Source organism: Macrobrachium nipponense, chromosome 1, assembly GCF_015104395.2.
Source record: "Macrobrachium nipponense isolate FS-2020 chromosome 1, ASM1510439v2, whole genome shotgun sequence".
Classification (NCBI taxonomy): Eukaryota; Metazoa; Arthropoda; class Malacostraca; order Decapoda; family Palaemonidae; genus Macrobrachium; species Macrobrachium nipponense.
The window spans coordinates 117,965,070-117,987,663 of NC_087200.1; the positions used below are offsets into that span (position 1 = coordinate 117,965,070).

The 22,594-nt window shown below is 45.4% G+C and overlaps 2 protein-coding genes across 5 annotated transcripts in view; one reads left to right on the forward strand and one right to left on the reverse strand.

Moving 5' to 3' along the window:
- The window catches only part of LOC135219579 (uncharacterized), a 331,388-nt gene that overhangs the window by 140,816 nt on the left and 167,978 nt on the right, over positions 1–22,594 (forward strand). The window lies entirely within an intron of this gene.
- LOC135220048 (uncharacterized) overlaps positions 21,155–22,594 on the reverse strand; it is a 68,474-nt gene continuing 67,034 nt past the window's right edge. Inside the window, exon 5 of the mRNA XM_064257377.1 lies at positions 21,155–21,258. Within this exon, the coding sequence (XP_064113447.1) occupies positions 21,155–21,258 (104 nt within the window). The remainder of the gene's footprint in view (positions 21,259–22,594) is intronic.

Below are 22,594 nucleotides of genomic sequence, written 5' to 3' on the forward strand. Positions count from 1 at the left end.
GTTCTTGGTAAACAATTTCCTTCTTTTACAGGCTCGAAGGCTGTCCGGGACGGTGCTCTCTCCACCCTCAAGGTTTGGGTAGGTGGCTTTGGGCGCAACGTTGGCAAAGCGAAGCCGTACATCCTGTCGCAAAATTTGGCTACGTTAATCTTTCCGGCAGGAAAAAGTGTGGGCTATGTGGACCCGAAGTTGGCAGCCCCTGTCATCGCCTCTATTCAGGCTGCAGTTGCTGGACAGTAGGAGGAAATTTCGCAGCAGGAACTAATGGAGGAAGAGCCTGCTCCGGATATGGTTCAAGAGCCCCTTACTTTAGACATGGGCTATGGTAAGAGTGGTAATGAGGCTAGTCTTCCAAGTGCTCAGGGTCCTTCCTTGAGCGCTTCTGATACTTCTTCTCCTTCGTCTTCTAATTCTTTTCAAGGTTTTGCCGGGGGATTACCTCCTTCTAGGTCAAAATCCCTCTTGACAATTCCTAAAGTCAAAAGTAAACTTAATTCTAAACTACTGCAAAAACTAAAGACAACCCCAAAAGATCATATAATAGCGTTAAGTCATAAAACTCCGGCTTCAACATCCCGGAGTGGACACAAACCCAGGCAGAAGTCTCTGCAAGGTCCTTGAAGTCTAAGCCTCTGAAAGGGGAAGTCTTACCCTTCCCCTTCACATCCCATTCCATAGACCTCCAAGGGTCAGGTACCACATAGGGTACCAGAGGAGAAGGCAGGCTCCCCCCTCCTTTCATTCAGATATGTTCGCCACGAATATATTGGAACAGGTTGGTAATTTAGGCAACTTGGTCCAAGAAGTACTTCAGAGGCTAGGTACACAGGAGTCCTTAATGGCAGGGCTCCAGCAGGGTGTGTCGGGTATGGTGCACCCCAGTCAGTTGGCACCAAGCCAGGTTATGGCAGACAGCTCCACTCTCCCTCCTTTCCACCCAAGTAATCCTTGGAGGGTGGCGAACTACGCCCCTTGTGTGAACGGAATGTTAACCATTGAGGGTTGCGGTACTCGAAGGCTTGAAGACTTCGAGTTCTACCCTCCAGGGTTACGGGCTCCTTTCATCGGCTATGTCCACCTTACGGAGTCTGCTCTAGTTAGGGAGGACAAGGTCCCAAAGGAAACTGTAATCCTTTCGAGGGACCAAGCCCAACAGGCGTGGATTCGCAGTCTGGACGAGTGGAACTGCGCGAACACCAAAGTAATGGCCTTCAAGAGCCCGTTCACAATGTTTACAACGGATGACGAGAATCCATTACCGTTCACTTCTAAAGTAGCGGAACTCACTCTTCAGGCAGTTATGAGGGATGAGCCTATGCCTCAACTGAGGGAGACCGACCCTACATCATTGTTGCTTCCAGGGGGTGATGACATTTGGGTAGACCTTCCGGCAACCTTCTCTGTAGGGAAGCTTAAACCGGACTGTGCGATCACCCAATTTAGCGAACGTCTCCCTAGGCTCTCAGATACGTTGATTCAAACGGAGTTCGACACTAGGACAAGGCTTGCTAGGTCTCTTAACTCTCTGGTGATGACCGAAACTGTGGCCCTTGAATATGCTCAAGAACCGCTATTTAAGGTCATTGCGAAGTCGTTACTGCTTAGCATGCAATGCGACCTGTACGACTTTGCTGTGGCTAGGAGAAACTGCAGAAAGCATGACCTAGCCGAATCTACAATTAGGCATGAACCAAACAAACTCCTGGCTTCTTCCATTTGGGGTGCAGATCTCTTTCTGGCCTCGGTTGTTAACGATGTCCAACACAAAGCTGCACGCCTCAATCAGAGCTTAAAAGTTCGTTGGGGCATATTATACAAGAGAAAACCGGATTCCTCCTCCTCAAGTTCGAAGCCCAAAAAGAAGCCTAGGAGGTTCCAGGGTTTCCAGGCTCCTCAACATCAGATGTTGGTTCAAGCCGTCCCTGTGCCTCAACCCTCCACCTCTAAGGCCCAGCCCCAGCAGCAGTTCGTTCTTCTGCTGCCCCAACAGCAGCAACCTTCAGCCTCTTTCGCTGTCTCTCCTGCCTTTAATCAGGCCTATGAGAACCAGGCATTTCAGGTCTTCAATTGGTTCAGCAGGGGGGGCAGGGCTAGAGGTCCCTTTTGTCAACGTGCCGGCAGCAGAGCAGCCGGCCATGCCAGAGCTGCAAGGGGAGGCCGCGGATCGCATCCATCATCAGCCCAATGAGGTCTCGCAGGCAGGAGGGAGGCTGTACCACTTTCGTCATCGTTGGGGGTTCAGCAATTGGGCACAAAGCATCGTATCCAAGAGCCTAGGCTGGAGGTTGGATCGCAGGTCCTCCTCCACCCAACACCTTCTATCAGGAGCCGATACCGGAGTTAGTAGAATACTCTCAAGACCTCCTTCAAAAGGGGGCGGTGTCAAAGGCAAGGTATTTAAAATTTCAAGGGCGCTTGTTCAGCGTTCCAAAGAAAGGCTCGGACAAGCGAAGGGTGATCTTAGACTTGTCCCGTCTAAACTTATCAATTCGCTGCGAAAAGTTCAAGATGCTGACCATCTCTCAGGTGCGGACCTTACTTCCCCGTGGGGTCGTCACCACCTCTACAGATCTTACAGACGCCTACTATCATGTTCCGATAGCAAGGCACTTCCGTCTGTTTCTAGGCTTCAAGTTAGGCAAACAAGCCTTCTCTTTCAAAGTAATGCCCTTCGGGCTCAATATAGCCCCAAGGATCTTTACAAAGTTAGAGGAAACGGTAGTGCAGGAACTAAGGTCACAGGGCATCATGGTAGTAGCCTATCTGGACGATTGGCTGGTGTGGCTACGGACAAGGTGATCTGTTTCCTCGAACATCTCGGATTCAAGATCAACAGGGGGAAGTCCCGCCTGACTCCGGAGTCCCGGTTTCAGTGGCTGGGCATCCAGTGGGACTTGGATTCTCATACTCTTTCCATTCCTCCGGCGAAGAGGAAAGAGATAGCCAAGGCAACCAGGCAGTTTCTGAAGTGCAAACAGACGTCCCAGAGAAACCACGAGAGGATTCTGGGTTCTCTACAATTCGCCTCAGTGACGGACGTACTTCTGAAAGCCAAACTCAAGAACATCAATCGGGTTTGGCGTTCCAGGGCCAAAGCAAGATCCCGAGACAGGCTCCCTCCGATCCCGGAGATTCTGCGCAAACATCTCCGCCCTTGGGCGGAAGCGAAGAATTTAGTGAAGAAGATCCCGCTACAGTTTCCCCCTATGGCCTTAGTGATTCACACAGATGCGTCACTAACAGGTTGGGGGGGGGATACTCTCAATACAGGAAAGTACAAGGAACTTGGTCCCCTCAGTTCGAACAGCTTCATATAAACGTCCTAGAAGCTATGGCAGTGTTCCTTACCCTGAGGAAACTTCGTCCAGCCAAGAAATCATACATAAAGCTGGTGCTCGACAGTGCCGTAGTCATGCACTGCATAAACAGGGGAGGCTCAAAATCAAGTCATCTAAACCACGTGTTGATAGCCATCTTCTCTCTCGCAGCCAAGAACAGTTGGCATCTATCGGCCACTCACCTAGCAGGGATTCAGAACGTGGTAGCAGACGCACTTTCACGCTCAGTTCCTCTGGAGTCAGAGTGGTCTCTGGACAGCAAGTCGTTCAGGTGGGTGCATCACATGGTACCGGGGCTCGAGGTGGATCTGTTTGCAACAGAATCAAATCACAAGCTTCCATGTTATGTGGCTCCCAACCTGGACCCTCTGGCTTTCGCCATGGACGCACTGGCCATAAGATTGGAACCCAATGGAAAAGGATATATCTTTTTCCTCCAGTGAACCTTCTCTTGAAGGTTCTGCTCAAGTTGAGATCTTTCGAGGGCCAGGTGGCTCTCATAGCCCCCAACTGGCCAAAGAGCAACTGGTTTCCTCTTATGATAGAATTGGGTCTGAGTCCTCATCGGCTGCCGAAGCCCATGCTGTCCCAACGAGTCCAAACGAAGACTGTATTCGATTCCTCAGGTCTTCACAAAACCCTAACTTTATGGACTTCATGAAGTTTGCTGCACGGAGGGGTGCGGACATAGATCCTCAGAATATCCTGTTCTTAGAATCAGATAAGCGAGAGTCAACACTTCGCCAATACGATTCGGCGGTCAAGAAGCTGGCTGTCTTCCTCAATGAGTCAAATGTTCATACCATGACTACAAATCTAGCTATCACCTTCTTCAGGAATTTATTTGAACAAGGTTTGGCTGCTAGTACAATAACCACAACTAAATCAGCCTTGAAAAAGATTTTTCAATTTGGGTTTGACATAAACTTAACAGATTCTTACTTTACCTCAATACCCACGGCTTGCGCCAGGCTTAGGCCTGTTGAAAGACCAACAGCAGTGTCATGGTTCCTAAACGATGTCCTTAAGTTGGCATCGGATATTAACAACTCAGAATGTGAATATCAATCTATTTTGCAGAAAACTCTATTTCTAATCAGCCTAGCTTAGGGAGCTAAAATTTCAGAGTTGTCTTCTTTATCCAGGGACCCGGGTCATATTCAGTTCCTTTCTTCGGGAGAGGTGTTACTTTCTCCGGATCGCAGGTTTCTTGCTAAGAATGAGGATCCTCTAGATAGGTGGGCTCCATGGAAAATTATTCCACTCCCACAGGACCCATCCCTGTGCCCTGTGAAAACATTAAAGGATTTCCTACATAGGACTTCTATGAAATCCAAAGGGCCCCTGTTCATTAGAGAGAAAGGTGGCACCATCTCTCTGAAAGGCATACGACAACAAATTCTTTATTTCATTAAGAAGGCCAACCCACAGTCATTCCCACAGGTACATGACATTAGGGCTATAGCAACGTCAATTAATTTCTTCCAGCACATGAGCTTTGAAGATCTGAAGAAACATACTGATTGGAAATCCCCCTTAGTTTTTAAATGCCACTATCTTAAGTCTTTGGAGGACCTTAAGTTCCCGGCGGTAGCTGTAGGGAACACTGTTTCCCCTGCTATCAGAAGTAGTTTGCAGTAGTTACCTTGTCTCCTCCCATCCTCCTTCCTACCAGCCTCATTATCAGTCTACCTCAACCCAGTAGCGTATTTTTAATACTGGGCAGGTTTATGTGATATGTACATAATAATTAGTTTATAGGTGCCTTTTACAACCTACATTATAAACAATTTGTTGGTTTAATGCCTATCATGTCTTAAATTTAAGTTTAATACCTTTACATTAAGGATTACAATTTATATGTATATAATATTATTATATTGATTTATATTGTACTATGTTTCTCATTTACACCCTTTTGTAGTTATCTTTTGATTGCTCATAGTTTTATGTGTCAGTAGCTTGGTGTTTTCTCTAGTACAATTTCACGGAGTGACACGGCTGAGCCCAGGAAAGGGATTATGACGTAGGAAAAATCTATTTCTGGGCGAGGAAGCCGTGTCGCCCAGTGAAATCCCGCCCTATGTTTCAACTGTCCACCCCCCCTTTCAACTGTGCCACCAAGCTAGTATGCTATCTTCAGGTATAACGCTACATCCGCTACCTACGCGGTGGTAGGTAGCAAACCGTAGGACGGCTCCCCTATTCTTAGGGGTTTTTGATGTAGGAGAGGCTAATTGGAGAGGGTGCCGTGGTAGTGGGTTTCACTCGCTCCAGAACTATACCGACACCTTTTAATGAAGGTGAGCGAGCCGGAATAATCTGGCAGGTCCAATTTAGCAGTTCTCTGGTATTATAGCAATATTTTACCTTAGAAATAGTGCTGAAGGAACCTCTTTTACTGGGCGACACGGCTTCCTCGCCCAGAAATAGATTTCTCCTACGTAAAAATCCCTTATTCGGATGTTGTTGATTAATATATTCTAAAATTTGTGAACATTGCCATGGATGTTTAAAAAATGCAAAGGTATTGTCCACATATCTTCTAAAATACGCTGGTTTAAAAGAGGAATTACACTGGTCTAAAAATTTAGTTTCCAAGTCAGACATAAAAAAATGTGCAAATATAGGACATAAAGGTGAACCCATAGCAACGCCATCACCTTGCAAATAAGCTGCTGGTTAAACACAAAACATGGAATCTTGCACAGCAAGTTTCAGAAATTATTTACCGGTAGATCTATTAAAACCATGAAATAGTGTCTCAACACTAATAAAAATCCTATCTAAAATATCAATGGTTTCGGTCAGTGGTACATTAGTAAAAAGGGATTCAATGTCAAAACTGACCATATAATATTCATCATCTTGGTTAATAATTTGTTGTTGAAATTTATCATCATTTGTACTATGTTCAGAGAGCAAACCAGCTAAAAATTTGGAGATAGAGAACGATAGGCTGTTATATGCAACCATAATAGGTCAACAGGTGTATTAGGTTTATGAATTTTTGGTTGTCCATATAAGATACTGAAAGAGGAACCAGTAACAAATAATTTGCTGATAAGTTGCATTATTTATAAAAATTGACCATTTTTTTTTCCTTAAGAATCTATTAATTCTATCCTCTCTTATATATATATATATATATATATATATATATATATATATATATATATATATATATATATATATATAAAAATTAGCATAAGTTTTGTGATGCACCGTGTTTTGTGTGCAAAAAGTTTTTTGTAATAAATTATTTCCTGTTGCTGAGATTTTATCACATCAATGAGAATCACATACATGTAATAATCTACAAAGGTCCTTTAATGTTCAATTCACTCTATATCGGAATTAATATATTATTCTTATGTAGTTGCCTTCCCAAAGCATAACTTCCACTCAGTAATTGTATGTAATGTTGTAAAGTATCTGTAATGTGTGTTTCAGATTCCATATTAGAGATCTTTATTCGCTAAAGCGGATGTATCTGTTAACACATTAGCACATGAGTCCTTCGTGTTCAACCAGAATTGTTCGTCTTTGTTTTACTTGTAACCATGTGAAGTTTCCCCAAGATTGTGCAATGATTACGTCATGTTTGAAGCTTCTAGAAGCCTTTGATGCCAAACGCACAACTTACGTATTACTGGAAGCTGCGTCACTATATCACTGTTCTTCACTCATTTTTAGTAATTAGAATTTTTATTATGAAACTGTTTGAGATTTCTGATAAATTAACTTGTATCTCTCTTGACATGTCAAAGAGAATTTATTGACTTGTAAGTAATTTAATTGTGAAGTAGAAATATCTCGAGCGTATGACCTCAAGCGGCCATATTACTAGACTTTATTACTATTATTATTTTCATCTTTTTTACTATCATTATTAATATTGCTGGTATTATTACTATTATTTCTGGGCTCAGTTCGTGTCGCTGCGTGAAATAATCCTTAAGTTCATTATTTCTAAGGTAAATGAAGCTAACATATACCAGAGAAAAACAAAATCAGGAGGAAGATGTCAGAATAACTGACTCGCTCACCCTAAAGAGAGGGTGTCGGTATGGTATCTGGGGCGAGTGAGACCACTACCACGAACCTCTTGCCATTTAGAACCCTCCTACACCAAAATCCCCTTCCTGAGAGGGCCGATCCATAGGCAGGGACGGCAACTACTACTACTACGCCCCGCACCATGGCGACAGCCGTGCCTCTGGTGGTCATCCTTTTTCGTTAGCCGTACTAGGTATCACGTGCCATCTTTTGCTCTGTGTTTTTGTGCTATTTCCTTTGGATTTATCTCCACCATGGAACGCGCAGCTATCGCCGCAGCTAAGTTAAGTAACCCGAAAGGTCTGGATTTAGTTTTGTCAGCCAGGGGCCCTTCCCTTATTTACCGTTTTTTAGGTCCGAAATATGGCCGCCTGGTCTGGCGCATGGCGGCCAACGGCTCGCCTCGTGTCTGGTTAGATTTCCCGGTCCTCTATACCGAGACATCTTCCATTGTTTTTACCTTTCATGGGATTTTTATCACGTGCTACACTAGTTCTCATTATCTTTTACATCGTTTGTAGGGATTTCATTGCCTATACTTAGATCTCGTTCATGCATGCATGTCTCTTTGTCTAGTGTGTAGGCGCCCGAGTGATTATTTATATTTTCCTGGTCCAGCATCCAGGCTTTTGCCCCCATCTACGTATCGGCTAAGGCTAGCTTTTGAGCAGTTGGCTGCTTTCTTTGGAAACCAGCCTACTCCTCCTGGACATCTCTTTCTCTCTCACTCATGTTTTCCCTCTCTCTCTCTCTTTTTACGATGTAAAAGTTTTTTATTTATTTGTTATATTTTTTATCAGGTTAGCTTTTAGGGCGACAGTTCCTAGGCGGTTTTGTTATGCATTAATCTTTAATCTGCCAGTTTTTGTGGCCTTATCGCCCTGTGGCGTCCTTCGGGCTCACGTGGTCGCTGGCCTAGTTGGTTTTGTTGCATTATCACCTCTTGGTCCACATGCTATCGCGTGGTGCCTCTGGTCGCCCTAGTCCCAGTCCCCTTCCTCCAATCCAGATGGAAGGGGGGGGGGGTCTGTCCTGGCCTCCCTTAACGGTCTCTATGGCAACCAGCCGAGCACTTCTCCCCCCTCCCCCTAGCCAAGGGGGATCACGGGAGTTTAGGACAGCTGGAAGCACTGGTGAACCGCATGTTTTTACTCGGGTCTGGAGGAGCTCCGGCGTGGTCGTGGGTTGGGTTGGACACCCCCCCCTCCGGTCGCTTCGGGTCTTCTCCCGCGTGCCTTGGGTCTGATTTCTTTCCCTCACATGTATTACCCCTCCGCCAGCGGACGGAGCAACTGCTCACTATCCGGGTGTACCTTCGGTCGGGGTGGGGGTGGGGTGGGTTTCCGCCAGCTACCGGAGTGGATGCGATTTCAGTTGGTCATAGAAGCTTTCCATATCTTATGTACCCCCAGGGGGGGGTTTGTACGGCGGAGCTACACGCTCCACTTTAGTGTAACTTTCCTAGTCTAAGTATAGGGCATCCTCTCCCGTTCTCCGGCGTGGTATACTACTCCTCGAAACTCATTATGGGTGTATAAAAACATCTGGTTGAATCATACTCACCCCTACGGTGTACACCGGAGTTCCCAACCAGCGTCTTAGGTCACAGACCTTCTTCCACAAGGAGTTCAGGGGTGGATTATGCCCAATAATTTTAGACTACTCCTGCATGCAACGGAGTATCACAGTAGCCGTGAGTGTATAACATTGATACTTATGTATCTTTCCACTTACAGGCTACTAACTGTCAGGAGGCGGGATGTAACGCCGTCCTCCAAGACCACTGCGGGCATGAGGTCTGCAGGACTCACGCTCCGTGTGCTACCCGCCACAACGAGCTGTTAGTATGGCATCACGAGGCTTGTACCATTTGCTACGAGCTGGTGAGCCAGTTTTTGGACGGAGTAAGTATATATCGGTGTCAGGTTTGTTCCTTTCATGACATATATACTGTCACATATCTTAGCTTTAAGTTACTTAAGGTCATATTCACTTTTGGTAATGATCCGTCCTCGGGGCTTCGTTGTAAGGACTACAATGACCCTCCTTTCCAGGCCGCCGCTGTTAAGGAAGTTGCGTCAGCTACCCTGAAGGCCTGGGTAGGAGGCTTCGGAAAGAACGCCGCCAAAGGACAGCCCTATATACTTGACAAGAAGCTGGCTGTCCAGATCTTCCCGGGCGGGAAGTCGACGGGGTATGTGGATCCTGCCGCGGCAGCTCCTGGAACAAGCCTTTATCGAGGGAGGCGGCCAAGACATCGTGGCGGAAGTAGCCACACTTGATTTGAATATAGAGCCAATGACGGTAGGTGCGGAGGATTTACTAGTTGAGGTAGGTTTGTTGGGCGCCCAAGGGCTTCCCTTGGTTGATTCTAGATCTTCATCACCTGTTCCTTCATCTTCCTCTTTTCAAGGCTTTACAGGATCGGAGATCCCTGCTAGTACACCTGCTGCATCTGTGACCCCCAAGGTAAAGGGGCACAGAGAGCAGAAGACCCTTCAGAAGACGTTGTCCAAAAAGACATCGTCTTCTTCTACTTCTCGTAAGCCTCCGGCTTCCCATCCCGGAGCAGAGAAAGTGAAGTCGTCTTCATCTTCACATTCTAAAGGGTCAAGAGGCAAGTCCTCTAAGGAGAAGGCCCGCGCTCCTGTCGAGTCTGTACCTTCTCCCGCTGCTGCCGGAACTCCTCCGGTGACTCCTGCCGGGGTCGTGGTACCTGGTACCTTCGATCCTGCTGCATTTTCGGCAGGAATGATGCAGCAAGTAGGTGATTTGGTCGGGTCTCTCAGTACGAGATTTGAGCAGATGTTTGCTCAAATCTATACCACTATTAACCAGTCGGGACAATCCATCCAGAACCTGACTGAACGAGTGTCCGACCAGGAGAATCGCCTGGCAGGCCTGAACCAGGCACCTCAGGCCAACCCCCCGGTAGCAGGAGCTGGTCTTGCCCAGCTGCCGGACTATGACACCCTCCCTGCCTTCTCTATGAATAATCCTTGGAGGGTAGCAGCTTATGCTCCCTTCAAGGACGGCATGATTTCTATTCCGGAATGTGGAACTCGAAGGATCGAGGACTTCGAGTTCCACCCAGCCGACTTACAGCCTCCTTTCATGGGATATGCGAGGCTGACGGAGACAGCCTTAAATAGGGAATATAAAATCCCAAGAGAAACAGTGCTATGATAGCCGGGACCAGGCTCAGAGGGATGGTTGCATTGCTTGGAGGACTGGGACTGCACTAATACCAGACTCCAAGCATACAAGAGCCTGTTTACTATCTTTGCCACAGAGGAGGAGGCACCACTCCCCTTTACGACGAAGATAGCAGAGATCACGATGCAGGCGGGCATGAAGGATGAACCCCTTCCACAACTAAGGGAATCGGACCCTACGTCCCCTCTCTTCCCTGCTTTCGGTGATTTGTGGGAGAACCTACCGGCCACTTTTACGGTAGGTAAACTCAAGCCGGACTGTGCCATGGAACAGTTCGGGGAGAAGTTACCCAGATTACCAGACAACCTCATTCAGGCGTTTGACATACGGCACGGAGCCTCTTTTTAAGCTCCTAGCCAAGTCGCAAACTCAGACAGTTCAAGCGGACTTGTACGGGTTTATAGCGGCAAGAAGGAACTGCCGGAAGCACGTCCTTCAGGAAGCAACGATTCGGCACGAACCGAACAAGTTGCTTTCCTCCAATATCTGGGGGGCGGACCTCTTCCCAGAATCGGCAGTTAATGAGGTCCAACACGAGGCGACGAGGCTTAACCAGAGCTTCAGAGCTCGTTGGGGTCTCTCTGCTAAGAGGAAACCTGAGTACTCTTCCTCCTCTAGCAAAAAGCTGAAGAAGACAAAGAGGTTCCAGCCATACCAGAAGCAGCAACAGCAGCACACTTTGTACAAGCTGTTCCGGTTGCTCAGCCAGGACAATCGGCAGCAGCAAAAGGACAGAACCAACCGATTCTCCTGCTGTCCCCACAAGGTCAGCCCTCGACCTCTTACGCTGTTTCCCCGGCATTCAACCAGGTGTTTGAAAGCCAAGCCTTCCAAACCTTCAACAGGTTTGCTAGGGGAAGCAGGGCTAGAGGTGCCTTTCGGCAACGAGGCGCAAGAAGAGCTACCAACAGGGGTATGCACTTCCGTGGAGGACGCGGAGCTCATTCCGCACAACAGCAGTGAGATCTCCCGGGTAGAAGGGAGGCTGTTCCTCTTCCGGCACAGGTGGGGGTTCAGCAAATGGGCACAGAGCATTGTGTCCAAAGGACTGGGTTGGAGTTGGATCAAAGGTCCCCCTCCACCCAAGTCATTCCTTCAGCTACCATCAAAGGAATTGGCAGATTACACAGAGGAGCTCCTTCAGAAAGGAGTAGTGTCGAGAGTCCAAGCATTTAAAGTTTGTTTCAAGGACGCTTATTCAGCGTGCCAAAGAAAGGCTCATAAAAAAGAAGAATAATCTTAGACTTGTCCCAGCTAAACTTATTCATTCGTTGCGACAAGTTCAAAATGCTGACCATCTCGCAGGTGCGGACCATACTTCCCCGCCGTCACCACTTCTATCAATCTTACAGACGCATACTCTCATATCCCAATCGCGAGACACTTTCGCCCATACCTAGGCTTCAAGCTGGGAGACCAGGCATTCTCTTTCAAAGTGATGCCCTTCGGGCTGAATGTAGCCCCCAGGGTATTCACGAAAATAGCAGAAGTAGTGGTACAACAACTGAGATCACAAGGGATAATGGTAGTAGCGTACCTCGACGATTGGCTGATTTGGGCGCCAACCGTCGAGGAATGCCTCAGAGCCACAAACAAGGTACTTCAATTTCTGGAACACCTAGGGTTCCAAATAAACAGTACAAAGTCCAGGCTCACTCTAGAGTCGCGTTTCCAATGGCTCGGCATTCATTGGGACTTAACCTCTCACAATCTGTCAATTCCTGTGGACAAAAGGAAAGAAATAGCCAAGTCAGTAAGGCAATTCCTCAAGAACAAACGGGCGTCAAGGAGAAACCAAGAAAGGATCCTAGGTTCACTCCAGTTTGCGTCGGTTACAGATGTTCTGCTGAAAGCAAGAATGAAAGACATGAACAGAGTTTGGCGCTCAAGAGCAAATGCCAAATCTCGGGACAAGTTGTCAGTGATCCCGCAGATTCTTCGAAATCATCTCCGTCCATGGGCGGAGACAAAGAAAAACCTGTCCAAGTCAGTTCCTCTTCAATATCCTCCTCCGGCGTTGATCATCCACACAGACGCCTTGCTAAGTCGGATGGGGAGGATAATCTCAGTTCAAAAAAGTTCAAGGAACTTGTTCACCTCAGTTCCGCCAGCTCCACATAAACGTACTGGAGGCTATGGCAGTATTTCTCACTCTGAAGAGGCTTTCCACCAAAGAATTCTCATATAAAACTGGTATTGGACAGCGCAGTAGTAGTACACTGCATCAACAGGGGAGGATCCAAATCAAAACATGTGAACCATGTCATGATAACCCTTTTCTCTCTAGCGAACAAGTACAAATGGCATCTATCCTCCACCCACCTGGCGGGAGTAAGGAACGTGATAGCAGACGCCTTGTCTCGATCAGTTCCTCTAGAATCAGAGTGGTCCCTGGACAACAAGTTGTTCCAGTGGATACGCCGGAGTGTCCCGGGTCTCCAAGTAGATCTTTTCGCCTCCCAAGCGAACCACAAGCTCCCTTGCTATGTGGCCACCAACCTGGACCCTCTGGTTTATGCCACAGACGCCTTGTCCATAGATTGGAATCAGTGGAAGAAGATATACATCTTTCCTCCAGTGAATCTTCTATTGAAAGTACTGAACAAACTCAGGACTTTCAGGGACAAGTAGCTCTAGTAGCCCCGAACTGGCCAAAGAGCAACTGGTACCCTTGCTTCTGGAATTGGGTCTTCGACCTCGACGGATTCCCAATCCCAGACTATCTCAGACAGTACAAATGAGGACTGTGTTCGCTTCCTCAGGAATTCTCAAAACCCTAACTTTATGGACTTCATGAAGTTTGCGGCTAAAAAAGATGCAGATATCGATCCCCAGAATATTCTTTTCCTAGAATCAGATAAGAGGGAATCAACTTTGAGACAGTATGATGCTGCTGTTAAGAAGTTAGCATCTTTCCTGAAGGAGACAAACACCACAACCATGACAGTAAATTCAGCTATATCCTTCTTCAGATCCTTATTCGAAAAAGGATTAGCAGCTAGCACTATTACCACTAATAAATCAGCTTTAAAGAAAATCTTTCAGCTGGATTTTCAAATAGACTTAACAAACTCTTACTTTACGTCTATTCCCAAAGCTTGTGCTAGACTTAGACCTTCTGAAAGGCCTAGTTCAGTATCATGGTTTTTGAATGATGTCCTCAAACTGGCTTCAGACACTGACAACTCTTCTTGTTCATTCATAATGCTACTAAGAAAGACGCTATTCTTGCTAAGTTTGGCCTCAGGGGCCAGAATTTCAGAACTGTCAGCTCTATCCAGAGATGCGGGTCACGTAGAATTCCTCCCTTCAGGAGAAGTTTTTACTGTCCCCGATCGTAGTTTTCTAGCAAAAAATGAGGATCCTTTAGCAAGATGGGCCATTGGAAAGTCATCCCTCTCCCCCAAGACCCTTCTCTTGTCCAGTGATGACCTTACGAGCCTTTCTGTCTAGGACATCCTCTAGATCCTCGGGTCCTCTCTTTATGAGAGAAAAAGGTGGCACTATATCAGTAAAAGGTATCAGGCAGCAGATCCTTTACTTCATTAAACAAGCAAATCCTGAATCATTCCCAAAAGCCCATGATATCAGGGCAGTAGCCACCTCTATTAATTATTTCCAGCATATGAACTTTGACGATTTAAAGAAATATACTGGCTGGAAATCGCTGACAGTTTTTAAGCGTCATTACCCAAAGTCCTTGGAATCTTTAAAATTTCCAGCAGTGGCAGCGGGAAACATAGTTTCCCCTGACACTACACAGTAGTCGTATTTGAAGATCCAGATCTCCTTTCTACCTGCCTCAACTAATATTTCACATAACCTACCGTTATGCTCTATATAGTCCTTTAGCCTTAGCTGCTTATGATTATGATTATGGTGGTGTGTCCCTTATTTTTTTGCTAGGGGCACCCACAACATTATTGTAATTTATGAAATGTCCATTTGGTGCTGCTACCCTTATTTTTATGCTAGGGTAGCACACCTATATGATTTACTATAACTTTTAGAGAATAATTTTTATCTAGTGAGTAATTCCCATGTAACCATTTAACTCACTATCCTAGATAAGTTATCAATACTAATATAAGTTTAATCTTAAGTAACTATAAGTCCACTAGTTTTTTATGTTGAGTTGAACTTTTCTGTATGATAACTTGTAAGTTCTCAATATTATAATTGCTTGTTTTATTTCATAGTTTCATTGAGACCTTCCTCTTTGTTTTACAATCTTGTGCTATTTCTCTGATACTATTTCACGCAGCGACACGAAATGAGCCCATAAAAGGGATTTTGACGAAGGAAAAATCTATTTCTGGGCGAGGGTTCGTGTCGCCCAGTGAAATCCCCCCCAGTGTCCCGCCCTGCAGCCCAAGATTGGCATCTAACGACAAGGATGACCACCAGAGGCGCGGCAGTCGCCGTGGTGCGGGGCGTAGTAGTAGTAGTTGCCGTCCCTGCCTATGGATCGGCCCTCTCAGGAAGGGGATTTTGGAGTAGGAGGGTTCTAAATGGCAAGAGGTTCATGGTAGTGGTCTCACTCGCCCCAGATACCATACCGACACCCTCTTTTTATTTAGGGTGAGCGAGTCAGTTATTCTGACATCTTCCTGATTTTGTTTTTCTCTGGTATATGTTAGCTTCATTTACCTTAAAAATAATGAACTTAAGGATTATTTCACTGGGCGACACGAACCCTCGCCCAGAAATAGATTTTTCCTTCGTCAGAATCATTTTTTTATAATTATTATTACATATTATTATTATTATTATTACTATACCCTATTTAACAGGTTGGCCTAAGCATTCCAACCATTGTGGTCAAGGCCTAAGAGTCTGCTCTTGGATCTAAGCCATGTCCAGCATAAATGGTTCCCGCAAATTGCAAAATTTCTTAGCATACAGTCACTAAGAACTAACGAAACAGTAATGTACAATCACTAAAACTAACCTTCACAATACACTTAGACTCACTAAACACACTTACTATACATTCACACTCACTAAACCACACATTTACTATACACTCATACTCACTAAACACTCACATTTAACATATACACTCACACTCAATAACACTAAACACTCACTGAAACTCAACACTCATTAGGCACTTGCTACTATCAGGCCCATAACAGTTGTGAAAGTTCTCAAGTCAATCTCCACACCCCTAAAGGAAAAAACTCTTTCCCTGGACTTCCACCTCCACAACAATCCTTTCTCAACCTGCTTATGCCTGTCAGCAGTGTAACCAACCATCCAAGCACAATTTTATATTTTTATGAATTGCACATTGTCTCGGAGACCCTCCATATAGTAGTGAGTTTCAGATAGGGTGAAACCTGATAACTGAAGAACTACTTTAGAAGGAAAATGAAATGCTTGCATCGTGCAGTCAACAAATTTGCCTAACAAGTACATGAAAGTTAACTCTTAGTAGGACATATTAATAAAATAATCTTCATATAAATAAGCATGATACATATTCATTACTAACAAAAATGACATTGTAATGATAAAATAAGGTTTCACATATACTTACCAAACAATTACATTAGCTGTAACGCTGCCCTCGTTTGTGTAGGTGATACAGATCCCGCCCCACTTTCGGGAATACCCAGTACAGCTGAGCTAAACCCTTCAATTCGTTGAGCCGCAACGTCCATCTGTGGGGAGGAGGGAGGGCTCTGATTATGTAATTGTTTGGTAAGTATAAGTGAAACCTTATTTTATCATTAAAATATCATTTTCACATAAGTGACTTACCAAACAATTACATTAGCTGACTCCACATTACCCGGAAGGTGGGTGTATGGGCAGCTTTATGAAAAAAAAAAAAAAAAAAAAAAAAAAAAAAAAAAAAACAATAATCATGTGCTCACATTATATATAATGTTTGCAATACCTTACCTTGTGAGAGAGCAGCTACAGGTAGATACTGCCTCTGGTCGGCGCTCTCGATCACATGTAGGAGACGTGACAGTAATGACCAGGGTCGTCCCTACTAATGGTGGGATTTTTGCAATCATGGAAGTGTACTGATGATTGACAAAAAAAACAATAATTTGCCCTTGCCCTGGGCGAAAAGACCAGATAAAAACCACACAACACCATCACCTACACTAAAAACCATATGATACCCTTAACCAGATATAAGAACTGGTGGGTACTTCAGGCACATGTACCCCCGGCTTCCACCAAACTCAAAAAACCTCAAATTCAAGGCGAGAAGATAGTAGAGGGAAAAAACCGGGTCCCCCTATGCTTCCTCTCCCAACACCATTCCTCCTACTGACAACGGTCCCAATCTAAAGCAGTTTTCGTAGGTAGTTTCTACCTCCTGCAAATAGTGCAATGCAAACACCAATTTCAACCTCCAGAAAGTTGTTTGCATAATGGAGGATAGAGACATATTCTGTCTGAAAGCCAAAGACGTTGCTACTGCACGAATCTCGCGCGTCTTCACTTTCAGCACCCTAAGAGCATATTCCTGAGTTTTGGCATGTGCTTCTCGGATCAAACTCCTCACGAAAAAGGACATCACATTCTTTGAAAGAGGCCGAGATGGATCTTTCACCGAGCACCAGAGTCGGTTCGACTCTCCTCTCACAGTTTCTATCCTAGTCAGGTAGTCTGATGGCTCTGACCGGACAAAATGTACGTTTCTCATCTTCCGACCCGACTAAGTCCGTTAAGTTCTTTATCTTAGAGAACGGGGCCAAGGATTCGAAGGATCCTCATTTTTAGCAAGGAAGTCTGTTACATAAGAACAATCTGCATTGCCCTGGGCGAAACCCACTTCCTTACTCATTGCCTGCAACTCGCTTACTCTTTCTGCTGTGGCTAAGGCGACTAGGAATAGTGTCTTCCTAGTTACGTCTCTCAAGGTTGCCGAATTCAATGGTTCGAATTTGGGACCGTTGAGCCACCTTAAAACTACATCCAAATTCCATTCCACTTCTTCAGGCTTGAAAATCTTGGAGGAACTAAAGGATCTGATCAGGTCACTGATGTCCTGATTTGTCAAAGGTCGAGGCCTCTATGCTTGAAAACTGATGAAAGCATGGCCCTATATCCTTTAATAGTTGAAGTGGCCAACTTCTTGGTGTCCCTCAGAAATAACAAAAATTCCGCAATTTCTGTTATAGATGTTTCAGAAGAAGAGAGGCTATGTTGTCTGTACCATGACCTAAAGACTCTCCACTTGGACTGGTAGAGTTTGGCAGAAGAGCTTCTTATGCAGCTAGCAATAGCTTCTGACACCCTTTGCGAAAAACCTTTTGCTCTGACCAGGTTCCTGAGTCTGAATCCTGTCAGGGCCAAAGCGGACAATCCTTGGTGATATCGGTTGAAATGGGGTTGTCTGAGAAGCGATGGATTTTGTGGAAGTAGTCTGGGAAAATCCACCAGCAGATTGAGAAGATCTGGGAACCACTCTTTCCTGGGCCAGAATGGCGCTACTAGGGTCATTGTCACATTCTGGTGCGATTGAAGCTTGTTTAAGACCTCTCTTATCATCCCAAAGGGAGGAAAAGCGTAAACGTCCAGTTCTGTCCAATCTAGCAGCATCGCATCTGTTCTCCATGCTAGTGGTTCTGGAATCCGGAGAAAAAAACAGAAAATGGGAAGGTGATTGTTCCTCGATGTGGCGAACAGGTCTATTGATGGTCTTTCCCAAAGCTTCCAGTGGACCCGACAGTGCCCAAAGCTTCCAGTGGACCCGACACACACTCTTGTTCAGAGTCCATTCTGTTGGTAACACCTGATTTACCCAACTCAGTTCGTCTGCAATCACGTTCATTCTCTCTTGCACGAATCTTGGAAAAAGGGTGATCCTCTTCTCGTTCGTCCAGGTGAGGAGATCTTCAGCTATCTTGTTGAGAGAGAACGAGTGGGTCCCTCCCTGCTTCCGTACATATGACAACACTGTGTAATTGTCCGAGTAGACCACTATGTTTCTTCCAGTGACTAAATGGTTGAACGCTTGCAGCCCTAAGAGGATGGCCTTCAATTCCTTCCCATTGATGTGCAAGGTCTTTTCTCATTCTGTCCACAGACCTGATACTCTCTTGTCTCCTAGGAGGGCTCCCCATCCACTGTCTGAGGCATCTAGAAGAACTGCAGGTCGGGGTTCGACACGACTGGGGAAATTCTTTCTTGTAATATTTCTCTCGAATGCCACCAACGAAGATCCACCTTTATCTCTTCCGTCAGGGGAAAAACTAGTGAGTCCGATTGTGTCTTCTGAGACCAACTCGCTTTCAGGAAGAACTGAAGCTGCCTCATGTGTAGGCGTCCTAACCTGACAAAACTCTCCACTGAATCAAGGGTCACGAGTAAGCTCATCCATTTGAGAGCTGAGCAGGGCGGGTGAACCAGAAATTGCTGGACTGTCGACAAGCAAGATTCTATCCTCTTCAGGGAGAGAAAAACCCGAAAAGCTATTGTTTAGTATCATCCCTAAATAGAGAATCCTCTGAGGTGGAATCAATTGGGACTTCTCCGTGTTTTATTATGATACCCAATTGCAGTGTCAAAGTAAGCGTCTTCTCCAAGTCCTTCACACACTGACAACTGGATCTGGCTCTCAGGAGCCAGATGCCTAAGCAAAAAGCTATGTTGATCCCCATCAAATCCAGCCACTTTCCCAGAGGAGCGAGAATACTTGAGGGGCTGTTGACAGACCGAAGCAGAGGGCTCTGAACTGGAAGACTCGCTTCTTGAAAACAAATCTCAGGAACTTCCTGGAGTTCTGATGGATGGGGACATGGAAGTATTCTTGGTAGACTTGGAGGTGGTTTGTAGGTTAGTTCATGGTCTCTGCTGCCACCTCGACTTACCTCCTCGAAAGGTATGCTTTTGTAGAGGGGAAGCTTTGGTTCCTGTCGCTGGAGGTTCCTTAGGTCTTCTCGCTGACTGAAACAGAAGATCATTGGTGGACTTTTTCTCAAGGTCTGACAGTACATGCTTGATGGTTTCTTCTGGAAACAGGTGAGAACAACAAAGCCGATTTTTGGTCCGTGGTTACTCCTCGAGATGTGAAGGAGAACCACCGTTCTCTCTTCTTGAGTACTCCCATAGTGAATAGGGCGCCCAATTCCCCTAACCATCTCTCACTGCCCTGTCCACAAAGGACAACACATTGAGCTAGTCTGGAGAAAAATCCTCATCCAGAGACTGGCAATCTTCAATTTTCCTGGCTAACGCTGCAATTGTTCAATCCAGAAAACTGAAGACTTTGATCACCTTGTATAAGTTCTTCACCAGGTGATCTAACTCGGGTGAAGAGAACAACACTTTCGCAGCCGAGAACGCTGCTCTTCTGTGAGAGTCCACAAGGCCGGAGAAGTCTCTTTGGGAGGAGGCAGAAACTCCCAAAGAAGGAACTTCTCCTGCCGCATAAAATCTGTAGGTTTTATTCTGCAGCTTCGACGGAGGGAAGGCGAACGGAGTCTTGCCTGACTCCCTCTTCTTAGCACGCCACTCTTCTACTTCCTTCAGTGCTTTCTTCGAGGACTGACAAAAAACTGGTTTCAGTAACCCCAAAGGCGCTGATCTCCTATCCTTCACAAACATCGACGGAGGTGAAGAAGGCGGAGCTGGTTCAAAAAAAGTCCGGATAAGTCTGTAAAAGAAATCTTAACAAAGTAGAACAAGCAGAAGAGGGCTTCGAATCCTGGTCTTGAGTTTCCTCTTCTGACAGGACAGCCGATACCCTGTCTTCCTCTTCCGCCTGACTCTTTTGTCTTCTTCAAAAAGACCATCAATTCTTGAAGTTGATGTTTAAAGGGGCCCAAAGCGGAATCCTCTAGCAAGGGTTTGGCCTTCGAATCGTCCTTGGGCGAAGACGAAGTCATGGTTGTCGTATGGCTCTTCTTCGAAAACGGAGGACTGGGAGTAGAAACAACACAAGACGTATGAGGCGAACGAGCCAAAACAGCTCGAGATGAATGAGGCGAACGAGTCGAAACTCCAATCGATACACAACGAGGAGAGTCAGTCTCGCAGGCGCGCGAGCGCTGTAACGCACATGAGTGTCTAACTGCGTCCGAAGCTACGCTATCCGAAGAGGACTGACGATCTTCCTGGAAAATCTGGTCCGGAGCAAAACTGCAGGAAGGTTGTGGACTCCAGTCCTCCTTGGATTTCTTAACAGGCAGCGACATCCCTCTCGCACGCTGGACATGTCTCTTCAAAGGATGCGACACTAAATCACTCCACACTTTTCGCCTCAACACAGGGGACTGCACTTCCAAGTCGGACGACAACTGCGCGTTACTGATATCTACACCTTTCCAGCGGCGTTTCCTGGGCACTCGTGAGTCGACTACGTTGACGGAGTCGGCGACTGACCGTGGGCAAACTCCCCCAGTCTCCCTTCGACCTCCGGTATGTCTTCTCCCGGGAGCTGGGGAGTGGGACAGGGACCTTCGTCTAGGAGAACGGAGAATGGACAGCCGCCTCCTCGGACACGACACTGACACTTGGCCTAACACTGGCCTTTTCACTTGACTTCTCTACAAATGGATGAAATGACATTCCTAAATCCGTTTGAACTCAAACTTCTTGTCCATCTTGGATTCTAACATGGAAATGGTGTTGGGATCGGAAACATTGGATACCTGGTCTGGAGTACTAATTGGTACTGAAATTGGAGGACTATCAATAGGTGAAATATTAGATAAAAGAGGAGATAGTGACGGTTAGTTTGCCTCTAAAGGCACGGGAGTTGTCTCTACTCTAGTTTTACTACCCGCTCTAAGAGCTGCTTTCCTTTTCCTATCTTTGTCCATTTTAACCAAATGAGCTTGAAAAGTCTTCCAACCTTGTTCATCTAAACTGCGGCACTCATCACAAGTTAACTCCTTGCTACAGCACTGATCCCTACATTTAACACATTTGGAGTGTGGATTGTAACATAGTTTAGCTAATCTTGTTTTGCAGCCACTGCTGCAAAACCTAACTAATGAAGAACTAGCATCAGACATCTTCATAATAACTTGCTTATAACTAGGCAGCTAACTGATGAAGCAAAAAAACCAACCAAAAAATTGTACATCACCAAAAAGAAAAAATCCACAATGGCCACAAAAGTCGACTGCAACAACAAACCACCGGTGTTATCCCGTAGCGGGCAGAAAACGAATTGAAGAGTTTAGCTCAGCAGTACCGGGTATTCCCAAAAGTGAGCGGGAATTGAGTCACCTACATAAACGAGGGCAGCACCGCCACTGCCGCCAGGAATTTGAATTTTCGACTGCCAGGTAGAAAGCGTACAGCTAATGTAATTGTTTGGTAAGTCACTTATGTGAAAATGCATACAAGGTAGAACCACACATGGCAAATATGTAATATTATGGTGCATGGAGGCAGTGTAACTGCACAAGCTTCTAACTGATACATTTATACTGGAGGAAAATAAGCAAATATCAAACATGCTAACTACAGGCAGCAGAATGTGTGAGTGATATCTGGCTAAAAACAACAATTAATAAGCAGACTTTCTTAATGCCGACTCCCAATCAGACCTTGAGTCAAAGGAAATTAATATCAATGTAATACCAATGCTGTACAGTATATTATGGTAATATACCACTTATTTTTCGCCTTGCTAATTAATTTCTTACTTTCTAGCGGCCTGCTTTTTTCTTATTCTTCTCTAAAGGCTTGTCAAGAGCACAAACCCACCTACAAATTAAGCTGAAAAGAACAAGGCAAGCAAGAAAAGGTAAAATGTATATAAAAAATAAAAAAATAAGCCAGAATACTTATGGAAGCTAACAATACCTGTAAGCAATAATTTTTTTATCACTTTTAAGGAAAATGTAGGAAAATGATTGTACCAGGCAATGATGATAGGATTTGAAAGGAATGTTAATAGTTAATACCTGAAAATGAGCCATGTGAATACATGGGTTAATAATTGCTCTATATATTTTTCACTCCAACCCCTCCTCAGACCAACCTACTACAGAAGGAAT